The 19325-nt window shown below is 42.9% G+C and overlaps 1 protein-coding gene across 1 annotated transcript in view; it reads left to right on the top strand.

The window, feature by feature from the left end:
• Positions 1-18299, top strand: part of LOC308578199 (uncharacterized protein) — a gene marked incomplete at its 5' end in the record, with an annotated part of 44587 nt that extends 26288 nt beyond the window's left edge. The window contains 2 exons of the mRNA XM_081178456.1: positions 15820-15999; positions 18097-18299. Coding sequence (XP_081034582.1) covers positions 15820-15999; positions 18097-18288 — 372 coding nt within the window. The remainder of the gene's footprint in view (positions 1-15819; positions 16000-18096) is intronic.
• Positions 18300-19325: the final 1026 nt, after the last annotated feature.

Here is a 19325-nt window from a genome sequence, read left to right as displayed (position 1 = left end):
AAAATATGCCCTTTTCCCTTATGGGGTATCCAAGAGCCCATATAGAGTCCTTACATAGGTTCCCTATTGGTAGGAGAAAATAACAGAGGCCAACCAGAGAATATTGAGAAGCAAAGCAGCTAGTAAGCTTGATCTTTATTGATCTGTTGCAACAGGGTACCCCCCTCACACGCAGGAGAGGAAGAGGACCCAGAACAATGGCCTGCGAGGCCTTATAAAGACTTTTGAAATTCCCCTTCTCTAGATCAGGACCACCCCCAGAAACATTATGCATACATCACAGAAGGGGTGTAACCTAAGACCACCCCTCAGATACATCCCACCTACATCACAGAAATTTAAATGTTGTTTTTCTCTTCTCCTTGTTTATCTCCTGTCTAGCAGGTTACTTGATTGGATTTTCTGGGGAGCCTGGCCATTCCTTTGTAATGCTAAAATACTTATTTCCTGGGCCAGGTCACAGGCTCACACCTTATTCAAACACAGATTAAAGGAAGAGACAATGGGGAGGCTTTTCCATTTTTAACCTTGCAGAGAAAGGATTTGGTCAGTTTAGGAATCAAAATGGTTCCAGGTCGGCCTTCTTGTACTGATCTATGTATGTGCAGTTATGAACATTACTATATATCTAAAACCATAAAATTCCTATCACAATATTCCCCCCTTTGGGGCTAGAATTTTTCTTAAAAATTTTTGCCCCACAAATAATAACATCGGATGTTGTAAATGGATGTGTTTGTATAAATATATCATAAAAATAACACATGTTGCGTTTTGCTACTAAATTACTTGTGGCATTTTAACACCTTGGGAGAGACCATTTACTCAATAGTGTTCTATGCTTTACACCTAGCAGGAAGGTAAGGGCCACTAATGACTGAAAAGTGCAGTTTGCTTCCCCCCCCCGCCATTTTTGTGTTCTCAGGTGTCAAGGTAGCTCTTCTGTGGTCTCACACTGACATAGTGCTACAGCAACACATCCCTTCTGTTGAATCCCCTCAGGGCTTTCATTTAACCATGTCGCCTGGCATTCACCATAGCTGGCACAGGTTTTGGGCATCTCGTGAGGGAGAGGTCTTCGCCTTGGCCTTTAGCTATGGGATTTTATTATAGGCTGTGGTCTCGCACTCGCACAATGGGAAGTTGCTCACTTGCACTTAAAGGACCAAAAGCTAATTGCAGCCTGGATACACTTGCCCAATTCAAACTGAGTCCAATTTGAATTTATCTTGCCCCATGGTTCTCAACTCTTCAAACCAATCTGTTAAAGAAAACCATTCTTAACAAGGGCAGTTGTCCAAATAAGTCAATTTAAGTCTATAAGAAATCATTCCTGCTAAACCAAAGCATATCCACCCTCATGTTTCTTAGAAGCTTCTCCTTGGTTTAGCACATTTTTTAAAATGGGTAGGGAAGGTTGGCATAGTGCCAGGTGGGACAACGAATTGTGGATATCTAAACATTGGACTACACAATAGTGTGAGCTATTAGAAAGTATAAAATGCATGAGAATTCTCCATTGGTGTGTAAGCAATAAGACATTAAACATAAAAACAGTTACACACAATATTCCCCCCTTTGTGGAAATTACACTGTCAGACACATTTCAACATTCTTACATAATAAGACATAATACAAAACAAAATAATTCAATATCTGTTGCATATCTTGACACAATTGTGATCTTTTACGTATGTATCTTTTGAATCCTGGAGCAGAGGCTTGAGGTTCAAGTGAAAAAATGTCCTTGCAATTCAACTCCTCCCCCCTTTGTCAGTTCAACCCCTCCCCCCTTTGTCAGCCCCACTCCCCCCTCAGTCTATAGCCTTTGAAAGAGATAACTGTGGGCACTTTGAAAACTCTGGTGTTGCAGGTCTTGTGAGTTGAGGGGTTGTTGCTGCTTTTCATCATTGCACATCTGTAGAAGTGATATCCTGTAAGGGGGCAGGGTTTTGGGGAGACTTAAACACAGTTAGACAAGGAAGGGGGAAAAGGCAAAAGGGATGTCCTTGAGTTTTCCGTGGGAAGCTGCAGATAAATAAAAATCTTAGCACATTAAGCATTTTATTTATTTCAATATTATTATCACATTTCCACATAATTACTGTTATTATCTGCTAAGTTTGTTTGCTTTCCTTCACTTAATTTTTGTTGTTGTTGTTCTTTTCATATTATAAAATAAAAATTACTCCACATGTATAGAAAGAGAACTGTAAAAAATACAAAGGTTAAAAAATAAAAAGAAAGCAAAAAATTAGATTACCAGTTAGATGAAAATGGACTTGACACAAAGACATCAGATTCAGAAAATAACTATTATTAAATAGTACAAAGATATTATCAAAACCACACAGATTACTACTGGACTGGGGGAAAAAGGGAAAACAATGGGGAAAACTTAAAATTCACCATGTGCTATCCAATAAAAGGACTTCATGAAACTGACTTTCAACATGTGATGAACATGTCCCCAAAGTAAAACACACACACACAAATGACCTATGAGGAACCAAAAATAAATAAATGCTAAGACACACAATTAATAAGCAACCTGAAGTAACCTGAAGTAATCTGTTTTGGCATTCTAACATCACAAATGAAAATAAAAGTGTTTCTTGATGTGACATCAGCTGTAATGTTAATAGCGGAATATTGGGAAATGAGTTAATACCAATAAAAATGAATGGCAATTTAAAGTTGTGCAGGTACCTTGCACTAGCCAAAATGACAGAATTAGTAAGAAATGCTCAAACAATGTTTGGTTGTGCTTCGATTAACTTCATAGACATCATGGAGAAACTGATTAAATAAATGAAAACAGATTATTTGTAACTTAAAGTGTCAAAGGCACAAAGAGATGGAAGTTACTAATACAGCAGGGATTCAGACTTGTTTCACAGAACAGAAAGAAAGTTGCTGTTTGGCTTTAAGGGAAGAAAGACAAAAAGAAAAACAAATGCAATTACTTTTTATAGAGTATTTAAATCACTGTTTGCATCCCCTCATTATCATTTGTGCTGTGGGAGAAAAGAAAGGACACTCTGTTGAAAGGGAAAATTATTTCATGTGAGAGGTCTGTCAGGAAATGCTGTTCCTAAAATGCATAGGCATATACACACCTGTTGAAAGGGAAAATTATTTCATGTGAGAGGTCTGTCAGGAAATGCTGTTCCTAAAATGCATAGGCATACACACACACACACACACACACACACACACACACACACACACACACACTGTTATAAAATCTACTCAAGAGAGGAACTCACAGTGGGAGTGCTTTGATATTACCTGTGAAAAGAATTTGACATGTCCAGTACTTAACTATTTTGTATTAAGTAGCCCCTGGAGCAAAACACATTAAGGGTGATTTCCCTCAATGGCTATTTGGAAAGGTTTCTCCCTGCAGCACACTGCTCTCCAAACCTTCTCTCTCCCCCCCCCCAATCTCTCTCTCTCTCTCTCTCTCTCTCTCTCTCTTTTTTTTTAAGCTGATCTAGCCTCTGTGCATGTGCAGAGTTCATGCCTCAGCAAACCTTTTATACCATTGAAAATGTTGCATCTTTTGGCTCAATTAGAATAAGGAAGGGAAAGGTAAGGAGTAGATTTTAAAAATATGGTTAGATTTTAAAACAAAAAAGAGAAACTCAGCAATTCAAGTATTCACCATTCAGCCCAAGCAAAGGAGTGCTTCCTTTATGTACAGGAAAGGGCTAATATCCCTCTGGCCATTCGCGGAACAATCAACCGCTCTCTTATTTATGAGTAAAAATGGCCAGAGAGTTAGAATTCATAGGATTATTTTATTTTATTTTTTTAACATTCTCAGTCATGGTCAAGGCTAATTCTACTTAACTATATGAATTTTTATGTGCTTAAACTTTGAGTAGACTTTTAAGTCTGATTTTTGTAAATAATAGACAAAATGATAAACACTAATCACTTAAATGCCTGATATCACCAGTTCTGCTTCAAACATCACGAGCAAATCTGGGCTGAATTTCAACACATCAGTTACAAATTGGGAAAGTTGAAAGGGACCTGGGGTCATCTAGTCCAACCCTAAAATACAGGGTTCATAGCAAGATTTGTACTACCAGAAACACACACATTCACCTCTCACCTTTAAAAACAAAGAGCAAATCTGGGCTGGATTTCAACTCATCAGCCACAAATTGGGAAAGTTGAAAGGGACCTGGGGTCATCTAGTCCAACCCTAAAATACAGGGTTCATAGCAAGATTTGTACTACCAGAGAGACACACACATACTTATGTACACAGACACAACTGGGGAAGAGACCACAAGCCATGCGCCTATCATGTACTATGGAAGAGGAAAATAAAAGTACCCAACCCTTTTAGCAGATCTTGAAGCTAGTTTGAGTGAGTGTTTACTTCCTTAGACTAAAGAGTGAAAGTTCCTAGATAAATTATCTTTAAAGACTGAAGTGAACATTTTTCCTAAGATAGGGAGAGGATCTCTTATAAAGCATAGTTAAAACAACCATAGATTTGATTTAAAAGGAATACAAAAGTGACAATTTTTCCTGAACTTGCAGAGGAATAGTAAGCCTAATCTATGCCCCCCCCCCCTTTGCAGTTTCCTTTAAAGGAAGCTTACTCGGGAGTAAATTTACCTGTGTGATAGGAATTTTATGGTTTTAGATATATAGTAATGTTCATAACTGCACATACATAGATCAGCACAGGAACCATTTTGATTCCTAAACTGACCAAATCCTTTCTCTGCAAGGTTAAAAATGGAAAAGCCTCCCCATTGTCTCTTCCTTTAATCTGTGTTTGAATAAGAAGAGTGACTAGTGGGGTGCCACAGGGTTCTGTCTTGGGCCCGGTCTTATTTAACATCTTTATCAACGACTTGGATGATGGACTCAAGGGCATCCTGATCAAATTTGCAGATGACACCAAACTGGGAGGGGTGGCTAACACCCCAGAGGACAGGATCACACTTCAAAACGACCTTGACAGATTAGAAAACTGGGCCAAAACAAACAAAATGAATTTTAACAGGGAGAAATGTAAAGTATTGCACTTGGGCAAAAAAAATGAGAGGCACAAATACAAGATGGGTGACACCTGGCTTGAGAGCAGTACATGTGAAAAGGATCTAGGAGTCTTGGTTGACCACAAACTTGACATGAGCCAACAGTGTGACGCGGCAGCTAAAAAAGCCAATGCAATTCTGGGCTGCATCAATAGGAGTATAGCATCTAGATCAAGGGAAGTAATAGTGCCACTGTATTCTGCTCTGGTCAGACCACACCTGGAGTACTGTGTCCAGTTCTGGGCACCACAATTCAAGAAGGACACTGACAAACTGGAACGTGTCCAGAAGAGGGCAACCAAAATGGTCAAAGGCCTGGAAACGATGCCTTATGAGGAACGGCTAAGGGAGCTGGGCATGTTTAGCCTGGAGAAGAGGAGGTTAAGGGGTGATATGATAGCCATGTTCAAATATATAAAAGGATGTCACATAGAGGAGGGAGAAAGGTTGTTTTCTGCTGCTCCAGAGAAGCGGACACGGAGCAATGGATCCAAACTACAAGAAAGAAGATTCCACCTAAACATTCGGAAGAACTTCCTGACAGTAAGAGCTGTTCGACAGTGGAATTTGCTGCCAAGGAGTGTGGTGGAGTCTCCTACTTTGGAGGTCTTTAAGCAGAGGCTTGACAACCATATGTCAGGAGTGCTCTGATGGTGTTTCCTGCTTGGCAGGGGGTTGGACTCGATGGCCCTTGTGGTCTCTTCCAACTCTATGATTCTATGATTCTATGATTCTAAGGTGTGAGCCTGTGACCTGGCCCAGGAAATAAGTATTTTAGCATTACAAAGGAATGGCCAGGCTCCCCAGAAAATCCAATCAAGTAACCTGCTAGACAGGAGATAAACAAGGAGAAGAGAAAAACAACATTTAAATTTCTGTGATGTAGGTGGGATGTATCTGAGGGGTGGTCTTAGGTTACACCCCTTCTGTGATGTATGCATAATGTTTCTGGGGGTGGTCCTGATCTAGAGAAGGGGAATTTCAAAAGTCTTTATAAGGCCTCGCAGGCCATTGTTCTGGGTCCTCTTCCTCTCCTGCGTGTGAGGGGAGTACCCTGTTGCAACAGATCAATAAAGATCAAGCTTACTAGCTGCTTTGCTTCTCAATATTCTCTGGTTGGCCTCTGTTATTTTCTCCTACCAATAGGGAACCTATGTAAGGACTCTATATGGGCTCTTGGATACCCCATAAGGGAAAAGGGCATATTTTTATTTACAACAGATGGCGACCACGCACGAAGGGACTTTTGGTTACCCAGATTCTGGAAGCGAGGAAGGACTGGTTATCCAGCGCGCACCAGGCAGTTTGCCAGGAGGAATAACCAGTCTTCCATCGGTCCCAGGGTCTGGCAATAACTGGAGTTTCAGCGGGGCTAACCAGAGGAAGCAAATCTTGATCAGGCCGGCCTTAAAAAAACCAGTCAAGAGATCCCGGGATCACCAGGACAGCGCTTGCGAAGTGAGTATGAGTAGGAAAAATGGGTAGTGGGGTGGGATTCTGCAAACCACAGCAAACCTATACTTCTCAAATCCTTACTTCTTTCCTCACTTTAACTCTTGAAAAATTGCCTTCTCCTCCTTTCTGTCCCCTCGATCTCAACACCAGCCTTAGCCCTTCAGAGTATGCCCAGGCAAGGGTTGTGTGTGACTTCTTTCACTTAATTCTTTATGCCGACCTATTCCTTCGGAGTTTTGCCCAGAAAGGTCGTGCAATTTCTTCTGCACTGAAAACTATAATTCCCAAGACTATAACTCCCAGCGCAGCCGCACCTCTGCCATGGCGATCTTTGTTAGAAATGACCTGTGAACAGAGAACGCAAGGGCGCTGAATTCCTTTCCATCTTTCATATTCCAGAGTCTCAATCTGGCATTGCAAGTGTGCAAGCGTTCAGTAGGGACTCTGAGTTAGATTGTAAAAGGCAGGGAGGTTGCTGTGGGTTGTAGAATAGAGATTAAGTCAGGTATCCCCAGGTTTTCCCCTCGGAGATTTGTCCAGGTATCCCCAGGTTTTTCCCCTCGGAGATTTGTCCAGGTATCCCCAGGTTTTCCCCCTCGGAGATTTGTCCAGGTATCCCCAGGTTTTTCCCCTCGGAGATTTGTCCAGGTATCCCCAGGATTTTCCCCTCGGAGATTTGTCCAGGTATCCCCAGGTTTTTCCCCCTCGGAGTTTTGACCAGGTTTCCCCTTTTCCGGACCCTTCGGAGTTTTGCCCAGGTCCAAACCCCTTTTAATTGAAAATGGGTGCACCTCAGTCAAAAGAAAAAAAGTCCCCAGACCCCTGGCGTGAAAGAAGCCCAGTTGGTGCTTACTTCCCGCCTGGACTCTGACAGTCCCCTTCAATTTGTGTTTAAGAAACGTTTTTCCTGTGTTTAAATTGTACTTAGGCAACATCCAGCAGCTGCTTATCTTAAATGTGCCATCTAAAATAAGAATGCAAGCTTGCTCCAAATTCTAAATCTAAGGAAGCCATGTTGAACCTTATCAGTCTTTAAACAAGACAAAAATTGAGAATGAAGTGTGCAAATGTTTGTTAAAGAGGCTCTAAAAGAGAGTTTTTCTCCCAAGTGGTAAAATCCTGTATACGTGCTACTTGTGTTCTGAAAGGAGGATTACCCCACCCCCTTTCTCTAGTTTCAGTGGGGAGGGTGATTTTAAGTCTAATGGTAAATGATGTTGTGTTGTAACTTTTGAGTTTGTGAGTACACCTGTGTTCCAGTCTAAGTTAACCTAATGTTTCTGCTGCAAAAGCCTAGTTGAGCCAACTGCTCTCTCAAGCTAAAATGCAGTGTATGTATTTCATTAAGCATATGCCTATGAAAGTATGGTGTTCCTTCTAAGAAAATCTGAGTCCAGTTTTAACTTTGATCTGGTTGGACAGAAGAGTTATTGTAAGGCTCCTGGTATCAGTCTCTATAAGACGTCCTGGCCTCTTTTCTTAGAAAATGCCCCCCCCCTGTTTCATTCTGTCTCTTTCAGGTTTTTTTTGTTTTTTTCCCCCCTTCTCCTTCTTATTCTGTGCCAGGTAAATTTACTCCCGAGTAAGCTTCCTTTAAAGGAAACTGCAAAGGGGGGGGGGCATAGATTAGGCTTACTATTCCTCTGCAAGTTCAGGAAAAATTGTCACTTTTGTATTCCTTTTAAATCAAATCTATGGTTGTTTTAACTATGCTTTATAAGAGATCCTCTCCCTATCTTAGGAAAAATGTTCACTTCAGTCTTTAAAGATAATTTATCTAGGAACTTTCACTCTTTAGTCTAAGGAAGTAAACACTCACTCAAACTAGCTTCAAGATCTGCTAAAAGGGTTGGGTACTTTTATTTTCCTCTTCCATAGTACATGATAGGCGCATGGCTTGTGGTCTCTTCCCCAGTTGTGTCTGTGTACATAAGTATGTGTGTGTCTCTCTGGTAGTACAAATCTTGCTATGAACCCTGTATTTTAGGGTTGGACTAGATGACCCCAGGTCCCTTTCAACTTTCCCAATTTGTGGCTGATGAGTTGAAATCCAGCCCAGATTTGCTCTTTGTTTTTAAAGGTGAGAGGTGAATGTGTGTGTTTCTGGTAGTACAAATCTTGCTATGAACCCTGTATTTTAGGGTTGGACTAGATGACCCCAGGTCCCTTTCAACTTTCCCAATTTGTAACTGATGTGTTGAAATTCAGCCCAGATTTGCTCGTGATGTTTGAAGCAGAACTGGTGATATCAGGCATTTAAGTGATTAGTGTTTATCATTTTGTCTATTATTTACAAAAATCAGACTTAAAAGTCTACTCAAAGTTTAAGCACATAAAAATTCATATAGTTAAGTAGAATTAGCCTTGACCATGACTGAGAATGTTAAAAAAATAAAATAAAATAATCCTATGAATTCTAACTCTCTGGCCATTTTTACTCATAAATAAGAGAGCGGTTGATTGTTCCGCGAATGGCCAGAGGGATATTAGCCCTTTCCTGTACATAAAGGAAGCACTCCTTTGCTTGGGCTGAATGGTGAATACTTGAATTGCTGAGTTTCTCTTTTTTGTTTTAAAATCTAACCATATTTTTAAAATCTACTCCTTACCTTTCCCTTCCTTATTCTAATTGAGCCAAAAGATGCAACATTTTCAATGGTATAAAAGGTTTGCTGAGGCATGAACTCTGCACATGCACAGAGGCTAGATCAGCTTAAAAAAAAAAGAGAGAGAGAGAGAGAGAGAGAGATTGGAGGGGGGAGAGAGAAGGTTTGGAGAGCAGTGTGCTGCAGGGAGAAACCTTTCCAAATAGCCATTGAGGGAAATCACCCTTAATGTGTTTTGCTCCAGGGGCTACTTAATACAAAAGAGTTAAGTACTGGACATGTCAAATTCTTTTCACAGGTAATATCAAAGCACTCCCACTGTGAGTTCCTCTCTTGAGTAGATTTTATAACAGTGTGTGTGTGTGTGTGTGTGTGTGTGTGTGTGTGTATGCCTATGCATTTTAGGAACAGCATTTCCTGACAGACCTCTCACATGAAATAATTTTCCCTTTCAACAGGTGTGTATATGCCTATGCATTTTAGGAACAGCATTTCCTGACAGACCTCTCACATGAAATAATTTTCCCTTTCAACAGAGTGTCCTTTCTTTTCTCCCACAGCACAAATGATAATGAGGGGATGCAAACAGTGATTTAAATACTCTATAAAAAGTAATTGCATTTGTTTTTCTTTTTGTCTTTCTTCCCTTAAAGCCAAACAGCAACTTTCTTTCTGTTCTGTGAAACAAGTCTGAATCCCTGCTGTATTAGTAACTTCCATCTCTTTGTGCCTTTGACACTTTAAGTTGCAAATAATCTGTTTTCATTTATTTAATCAGTTTCTCCATGATGTCTATGAAGTTAATCGAAGCACAACCAAACATTGTTTGAGCATTTCTTACTAATTCTGTCATTTTGGCTAGTGCAAGGTACCTGCACAACTTTAAATTGCCATTCATTTTTATTGGCATTAACTCATTTCCCAATATTCCGCTATTAACATTACAGCTGATGTCACATCAAGAAACACTTTTATTTTCATTTGTGATGTTAGAATGCCAAAACAGATTACTTCAGGTTACTTCAGGTTGCTTATTAATTGTGTGTCTTAGCATTTATTTATTTTTGGTTCCTCATAGGTCATTTGTGTGTGTGTGTGTTTTACTTTGGGGACATGTTCATCACATGTTGAAAGTCAGTCTCATGAAGTTCTTTTATTGGATAGCACATGGTGAATTTTAAGTTTTCCCCATTGGTTTCCCATTTTTTTTTTCAGTCCAGTAGTAATATGTGTGGTTTTGATAATATCTTTGTACTATTTAATAATAGTTATTTTCTGAATCTGATGTCTTTGTGTCAAGTCCATTTTCATCTAACTGGTAATCTAATTTTTTGCTTTCTTTTTATTTTTTAACCTTTCTTGTATTTTTTACAGTTCTCTTTCTCTACATGTGGAGTAATTTTTTATTAAGTGAAAGAAAGCAAACAAACTTAGCAGATAATAACAGTAATTATATGGAAATGTGATAATGAATAAAATGTTTAATCCACTAAGATTGTTATTATCTGCAGCTTCCCACGGAAAACTCAAGGACATCCCTTTTGCCTTTTCCCCCATCCTTGTCTAACTGTGTGTTTAAGTCTCCCCAAAACCCTGCCCCCTTACAGGATATCACTTCTACAGATGTGCAATGATGAAAAGCAGCAACAACCCCTCAACTCACAAGACCTGCAACACCAGAGTTTTCAAAGTGCCCACAGTTATCTCTTTCAAAGGCTATAGACTGACGGGGGGGGGCTGACAAAGGGGGGAGGAGTTGAATTGCAAGGACATTTTTTCACTTGAACCTCAAGCCTCTGCTCCAGGATTCAAAAGATACATACGTAAAAGATCACAATTGTGTCAAGATATGTAACAGATATTTAATTAGTTTTTTTTTGTATTATGTGTTATTATGTAAGAATGTTGAAATGTGTCTGACAGTGTAATTTCCACAAAGGGGGGAATATTGTGTGTAACTGTTTTTGTGTTTAATGTCTTATTGCTTACACACCAATGGAGAATTCTCATGCATTTTATACTTTCTAATAGCTCACACTATTGTGTAGTCCAATGTTTAGATAACCACATTTCATTGTCCCACCTGACACTATGCCAATCTTTCCCTATCCATTTTAATATGTGTTAAACCTCGTTTTGCCAAGGACAAACTTCTGGATCCATAAAACACCAGGTACATGAAGGTGGATATGCTTTAGTTTAGCAGGAATGATCCCTTATAGAGTTAAATTGACTTATTTGGACAAAGTGCCCTTTTTAAGAATGGTTTTCTTTAACAGATTGGTTTGAAGAGTTGAGAACCATGGGGCAAGATAAATTCAAATTGGACTCAGTTTGAATTGGGCAAGTGTATCCAGGCTGCAATTAGCTTTTTGGTCCTTTAAGTGCAAGTGAGCAACTTCCCATTGTGCGAGTGCGAGACCACAGCCTATAATAAAATCCCATAGCTAAAGGCCAAGGCGAAGACCTCTCCCTCACGAGATGCCCAAACCTGTGCCAGCTATGGTGAATGCCAGGCGACATGGTTAAATGAAAGCCCTGAGGGGATTCAACAGACAGGATGTGTTGCTGTAGCACTATGTCAGTGTGAGACCTCAGAAGAGCTACCTTGACACCTGAGAACACAAAAATGGCGGGGGGGAAGCAAACTGCACTTTTCAGTCATTAGTGGACCTTACCTTCCTGCTAGGTGTAAAGCATAGAACACTATTGAGTAAATGGTCTCTCCCAAAGTGTTAGAATGCCACAAGTAATTTAGTAGCAAAACGCAACATGTGTTATTTTTATGATATATTTATACAAACACATCCATTTACAACATACGATGTTATTATTTGTGGGGCAATAATTTTTAAGAAAAATTCTAGCCCCAAAGGGGGGAATATTGTGATAGGAATTTTATGGTTTTAGATATATAGTAATGTTCATAACTGCACATACATAGATCAGCACAGGAACCATTTTGATTCCTAAACTGACCAAATCCTTTCTCTGCAAGGTTAAAAATGGAAAAGCCTCCCCATTGTCTCTTCCTTTAATCTGTGTTTGAATAAGGTGTGAGCCTGTGACCTGGCCCAGGAAATAAGTATTTTAGCATTACAAAGGAATGGCCAGGCTCCCCAGAAAATCCAATCAAGTAACCTGCTAGACAGGAGATAAACAAGGAGAAGAGAAAAACAACATTTAAATTTCTGTGATGTAGGTGGGATGTATCTGAGGGGTGGTCTTAGGTTACACCCCTTCTGTGATGTATGCATAATGTTTCTGGGGGTGGTCCTGATCTAGAGAAGGGGAATTTCAAAAGTCTTTATAAGGCCTCGCAGGCCATTGTTCTGGGTCCTCTTCCTCTCCTGCGTGTGAGGGGAGTACCCTGTTGCAACAGATCAATAAAGATCAAGCTTACTAGCTGCTTTGCTTCTCAATATTCTCTGGTTGGCCTCTGTTATTTTCTCCTACCAATAGGGAACCTATGTAAGGACTCTATATGGGCTCTTGGATACCCCATAAGGGAAAAGGGCATATTTTTATTTACAACACCTGGCACAGAATAAGAAGGAGAAGGAAAAAACCTGAAAGAGAGAATGAAACAAGGGGGGGGGGGCATTTTCTAAGAAAAAAGGCCAGGACATCTTATTGAGACTGATATCAGGAGCCTTACAATAACTCTTCTGTCCAACCAGATCAAAGTTAAAACTGGACTCAGATATTTTTCTTAGAAGGAACACCATACTTTCATAGGCATATGCTTAATGAAATACATACACTGCATTTTAGCTTGAGAGAGCAGTTGGCTCAACTAGGCTTTTGCAGCAGAAACATTAGGTTAACTAGAAACATTAGGTTAACTTAGACTGGAACACAGATGTACTCACAAACTCAAAAGTTACAACACAACATTTACCATTAGACTTAAAATCACCCTCCCCACTGAAACTAGAGAAAGGAGGTGGGGTAATCCTCCTTTCAGAACACAAGTAGCACGTATACAGGATTTTACCACTTGGGAGGAAAACTCTTTTAGAGCCTCTCTCAAATAAACATTTGCACACTCCATTCTCCATTTTGTCTTGTTTTTAAGACTGATAAGGTTCAACATGGCTTCCTTAGATTTAGAATTTGGAGCAAGCTTGCATTCTTATTTTAGATGGCACATTTAAGATAAGCAGCTGCTGGATGTTACCTAAGTACAATTTAAACACAGGAAAAACGTTTCTTAAACACAAATTGAAGGGGACTGTCAGAGTCCAGGCGGGAAGTAAGCACCAACTGGGCTTCTTTCACGCCAGGGGTCTGGGGACTATTTTTCTTTTGACTGAGGTGCACCCATTTTCAATTAAAAGGGTTTTGGACCTGGGCAAAACTCCGAAGGGTCCGGAAAAGGGGAAACCTGGACAAAAAAACTTGGGGATACCTGGACAAATCTCCGATGGGAAAAACCTGGGGATACCTGGACAAATCTCCGAGGGGGAAAACCTGGGGATCCGAGGGGAAAACTTGGGGAAACCTGGACAAATCTCCGAGGGGAAAACTTGGGGATCCAAGGGAAAAAACCTGGGGATACCTGGACAAATCTCCGAGGGGAAAAACCTGGGGATCCGAGGGGAAAACTTGGGGATACCTGGACAAATCTCCGAGGGGAAAACTTGGGGATCCAAGGGAAAAAACCTGGGGATACCTGGACAAATCTCCGAGGGGAAAACCTGGGGATCCGAGGGGAAAACTTGGGGAAACCTGGACAAATCTCCGAGGGGAAAACTTGGGGATCCAAGGGAAAACTTGGGGATACCTGGACAAATCTCCGAGGGGAAAACTTGGGGATCCAAGGGAAAAAACCTGGGGATACCTGGACAAATCTCTATTCTACAACTCACAGCAACCTCCCTGCCTTTTACAATCTAACTCAGAGTCCCTACTGAACGCTTGCACACTTGCAATGCCAGATTGAGACTCTGGAATATGAAAGATGGAAAGGAATTCAGCGCCCTTGCGTTCTCTGTTCACAGGTCATTTCTAACAAAGATCGCCATGGCAGAGGTGCGGCTGCGCTGGGAGTTATAGTCTTGGGAATTATAGTTTTCAGTGCAGAAGAAATTGCACGACCTTTCTGGGCAAAACTCCGAAGAAATAGGTCGGCATAAAGAATTAAGTGAAAGAAGTCACACACAACCCTTGCCTGGGCATACTCCGAAGGGCTAAGGCTGGTGTTGAGATCGAGGGGACAGAAAGGAGGAGAAGGCAATTTTTCAAGAGTTAAAGTGAGGAAAGAAGTAAGGATTTGAGAAGTATAGGTTTGCTGTGGTTTGCAGAATCCCACCCCACTACCCATTTTTCCTACTCATACTCACTTCGCAAGCGCTGTCCTGGTGATCCCGGGATCTCTTGACTGGTTTTTTTAAGGCCGGCCTGATCAAGATTTGCTTCCTCTGGTTAGCCCCGCTGAAACTCCAGTTATTGCCAGACCCTGGGACCGATGGAAGACTGGTTATTCCTCCTGGCAAACTGCCTGGTGCACGCTGGATAACCAGTCCTTCCTCGTTTCCAGAATCCGGGTAACCAAAAGTCCCTTCGTGCGTGGTCGCCATCTGTTGTAAATAAAAATATGCCCTTTTCCCTTATGGGGTATCCAAGAGCCCATATAGAGTCCTTACATAGGTTCCCTATTGGTAGGAGAAAATAACAGAGGCCAACCAGAGAATATTGAGAAGCAAAGCAGCTAGTAAGCTTGATCTTTATTGATCTGTTGCAACAGGGTACCCCCCTCACACGCAGGAGAGGAAGAGGACCCAGAACAATGGCCTGCGAGGCCTTATAAAGACTTTTGAAATTCCCCTTCTCTAGATCAGGACCACCCCCAGAAACATTATGCATACATCACAGAAGGGGTGTAACCTAAGACCACCCCTCAGATACATCCCACCTACATCACAGAAATTTAAATGTTGTTTTTCTCTTCTCCTTGTTTATCTCCTGTCTAGCAGGTTACTTGATTGGATTTTCTGGGGAGCCTGGCCATTCCTTTGTAATGCTAAAATACTTATTTCCTGGGCCAGGTCACAGGCTCACACCTTATTCAAACACAGATTAAAGGAAGAGACAATGGGGAGGCTTTTCCATTTTTAACCTTGCAGAGAAAGGATTTCGTCAGTTTAGGAATCAAAATGGTTCCAGGTCGGCCTTCTTGTACTGATCTATGTATGTGCAGTTATGAACATTACTATATATCTAAAACCATAAAATTCCTATCACATACTACCCTTCGGAGAAAAACCCCAACTCACCCTCCCACTATATATCAGGGTCTGGGGGCTTCTCCTTACTCTTATATAGCAGGGTCTGGGGACTTCTCCCTCTGTATATCAGGGTCTGGGGACTTCCGCTTCAGTGTATCTGAAGAAGTGTGCATACACACAAAAGCTTATATCAGGCATCCCCAACCTGCGCCCCCCCCCCCGATGTTTTGGCCTACAACTCCCATGATCCCTAGCTAACAGGACCAGTGGTCGGGGATGATGGGAATTGTAGTCTAAAACATCTGGAGGGCCGAAGGCTTGGGGTGCCTGGCTTATACCAAGAACAAACTTTGTTGGTCTCTAAGGCACTACTGGACAATTTTTATATATATTTTGACTTCATCAGACCAATACGGCTACCTACCTGAATCTAGAACCCTGGTTTTCTTTGCCCCCTTTCAGATCGTCTGTGATTGGACCGATTACGACGAGAGAATGAAGAAGCTTGTCAGTATTGTGGCTGACCAGCTGGAGAAGAACCGGCTCCCTTCGGTGCACCCCCATCACAGCATGCTGTATCCACTGTCTCACGGCTTCCGAAAGGCTATTGCCGAGAGACATGGGAACCTTTGCCTGGACAAGGTGGGTCTATGCTGTGAAGAGGTGTGCGCCGCTCCGTTCCGTCAGAGTTTGAATGCTTTCATGTTGGCTTTGGATATATAATAATATATAATAATTTATTATTTCTACCCTGCCCATCTGTCTGGGTATCCTCAGCCACTCTGGGTGGCTGCCAACCAAATATTAAAAACACAAGACAGCATTAAATATTTAAAAACTTCCCTAAACAGGGCTGCCTTCAGATGTCTTTTAAAAGTGAGATAATTGCTTATTTCTTTGACATCTGATGGAAGGGCGTTCCACAGGGCGGCCGTCACCACGAGAAGGCCCTCTGCCTGCTTCCCTGTAACTTGGCTTCTTGCAGGGAGGGAAGCGCCAGAAGGCCCTCGGGAGAGGGACCCCGGTGTCCGGGGTGGAGATGCTCCTTCAGGTCTACTGGGCCGAGGCCATTGAGGGCTTTCAAGGTCAGCACCGACACTATGAATTGTGCTTGGAAACGTACTGGGAGCCAAAGCAGATCTCTTGGGACCGGTGGTATGTGGTCTCAGTCAGACTGGATTTAAATCCTTTATTTTACAGAAAGGCTTGATCTTGCTGGCATCCTCTTAATATTGACAACCAGAGGAAAGTTTCATCTGCTGGGCTGTTTAGGGCTTTCAAGGTCAGCACCAACAGTTTGAATTGTGCCCGGAAACGTACTGGGAGTCAATGCAGGTCTTTCAAGACTGGTGTTATGTGGTCTCTGCGGCTGTTCACGGCCCCCAGTCTGGCTACCACATTCTGGATTAATTGCAGTAAGGTAGCCCCACATAGAGCGCATTGCAGTCGTCCAAGCTGGAGATAACAAGAGCATGCGCCACTCTGGCAAGAGAGTCCGTGGGCAGGGAGGGTCTTATCCTGCATCCCAGATAGAGCTGCCCTGGACACAGAACAGACCTGTGCCTCCATGGGTCCAAAATGACCCCCAGACTGTGCAGCTGGTCCTTCAGGGGCACAGTTGCCCCGTTCAGGACCAGGGAGTCCCCCCCACCCACCCACACACCACAGAACTTCAGTCTTGTCAGGATTCAACCTCAACCAGTTAGCTGCCATCCACCCTCCAACCGCCTCGAGGCACCCGCGCAGGAACTCCACCGCCTTTGCCGGCTCTGATTTGAAAGAGAGGTAGAGCTCTCTATCAGGCTTCCTCAACCTTGGCCCTCCTGATGCTTTTGGCCTACAGCTCCATGGTCCCTAGCTAGCAGGTCTAGTGGTCAGGGATGATGGGCACTGTAGTTTGAAAACAGCTGGAGGGCCAAGGTTTAGGAAGCCTGCTCTGTATTGGCGCCAATGGCTGTTAAGCGAAAAAATTCCAGGGTGAGTGACTCCTTGACAGCCTAGCTCACCGGGGCACTTGTCCCCCATGGGTCCATGCTGTCAGTAAAAGGAGGAAGTCCCAGCCCGGTAATTTGGAGCAAAACAGTGGTCAGTAGACCATGATTCTTACTGTTGCACCACAGGTCTGCCCAGGAGTAAGAACCCCGAGCATGGGGCAATGTCAACTTTTATAACTTCCTTCTTCCCCCCAGAATACACTTCAAGCAGCATCGTTGATACATCATCACTACATCACTAGCACATCACAAATGAGGAGGGGTATACAAGGGTTATGCATTCACTATGAGGTCCCTTTATCAGACCCCTTAAATCTCCATCACTGAAAGAACAATAAAACTCTTGACACGTCCTTTCCCACTGGACTTGTCTGGAGATGGGCATTCAGAACACCTGCCTTGCTAAACTGCCTTGGCAGATGTCTATGGTTGCCCCCTTGGTCCCTCCCTCGGTGGGGTGCCGTGTATGTGCTCTCAGGCTTGGGGAATTCTGGCGGGATGCCCTGTTCCTGCTGCCTACATGACTTCCTGCTTCTTGGCTCATGGAGGGAGGTGGAGCCCAAATTCGTTCAAATGGCGGAATGAGGAGAGTCGGTTAAAGCATAGATTTTCTGCATGTCTTTCTTGGGCTGTCAAGTCAAAGGTATGTATATTTGTAACATTGGAACAACTTCAAAGATGTGGCCTCATGTCCCCCACCCCCATGTCATTTCCGTAACCCGGCTTTCTTGAATCCCCTTGCTAGATCAACGTGCTCCACAAGCCGCCTTACGAGCACCCCAAGGACCTGAAAGGCAGTGAGGGCCGGCTCCGCGTTGGCTACCTGAGCTCTGACTTTGGGAACCACCCCACCTCCCATCTCATGCAGTCAATCCCAGGCATGCACAATTCGGACAAATTTGAGGTGAGGTGCACAAGAGGGCAGCTGTGTGAGTAGCTCAGGCGGCAGAGCGCTGAGACTCTGAATCTTGGGGTCATGGGTACGAGCCCCACGTTGGGCCAAACGAATGAATACAGCCTAGGACCGCCTCTCCACGGAGGATCTAACAGTCTGCAAATAAAAAAATGTTAGAGGTCCTGGGCTTCAGGGAGATTAGGCTGGCCTCGACCAGGGCCAGGGCCTTTTCAGCCTTGGCCCCGGCCTGGTGGAACTCTCTGCCACAAGAGATCAGGACCCTGGGTGACTTCCGGTCGGCGCCAGCGCTAATGGCGGTCCTCTTTCCGAGCTCCGGAGGAGGACTGCTCTGCGAGTTCGGGTCTGACCCGCTACGGCAAGCGGGGGACCCCTAAAATCACAGGCGCGGAAGCCTGTGAACGAGGAGATTCGGTGGGCACCAGGAGCGCCCCCCCTTTACCGCAGAAAGAGCCTTTTTAAAGGCTCCGGAACGACATCGGGGGAGCGCGGTGCTGAGAATCGCTACCCAGCCCGCAGGGTGAAGCCGCGTCGCTATTAGCGGAGAGCGCCGATTCCTTCCTGTAAATTTCGGACTGAAAAAACCCGTGAGTAAGACTGAACGTCTATTTGAAACTAAAGTCTGGAAATTTGGCTGAAAACGGGGAGGTGAAAATTAAGGAAGTCTGCCTTCCCCCGACTGCATGAAAGTGAAAGCAACGAAACTTTAAAGCTGCATCCGCAAGAGACATTGCCTTTGATTAATTAAATCTGACATTTGGACTTTAGATCTCCCCTCTAGCTAGCAGGGCAGAGGGGAGGCAAAAGAGACATTAGTAACTGCATGATCTATTTAAAAGAAAAAAATTTCTGCTGCCTCAATAACCTGAAACGGACTGCTAAATAAGACAATAGGGCACTGAACTGACTTTTCCCTGTGAAGGTTACATTGTGATACAAAGTTCCTGGATTCTTTTGCTACAGTATACCAGAGTAGGCTGAGACAGTATCTACTGGAAAACTGCTGCAATTTATATTTACAAGCCTCCTGATATACTTGTTTTAAACTTTCTTTCTTTCTT

This window comes from Podarcis bocagei (assembly GCF_964188305.1).
Source record: "Podarcis bocagei genome assembly, chromosome: W".
Taxonomy (NCBI): Eukaryota; Metazoa; Chordata; class Lepidosauria; order Squamata; family Lacertidae; genus Podarcis; species Podarcis bocagei.
The sequence above is the reverse complement of the archived record's forward strand: the minus strand, read 5'-3'. Positions and strand labels throughout refer to the sequence as shown.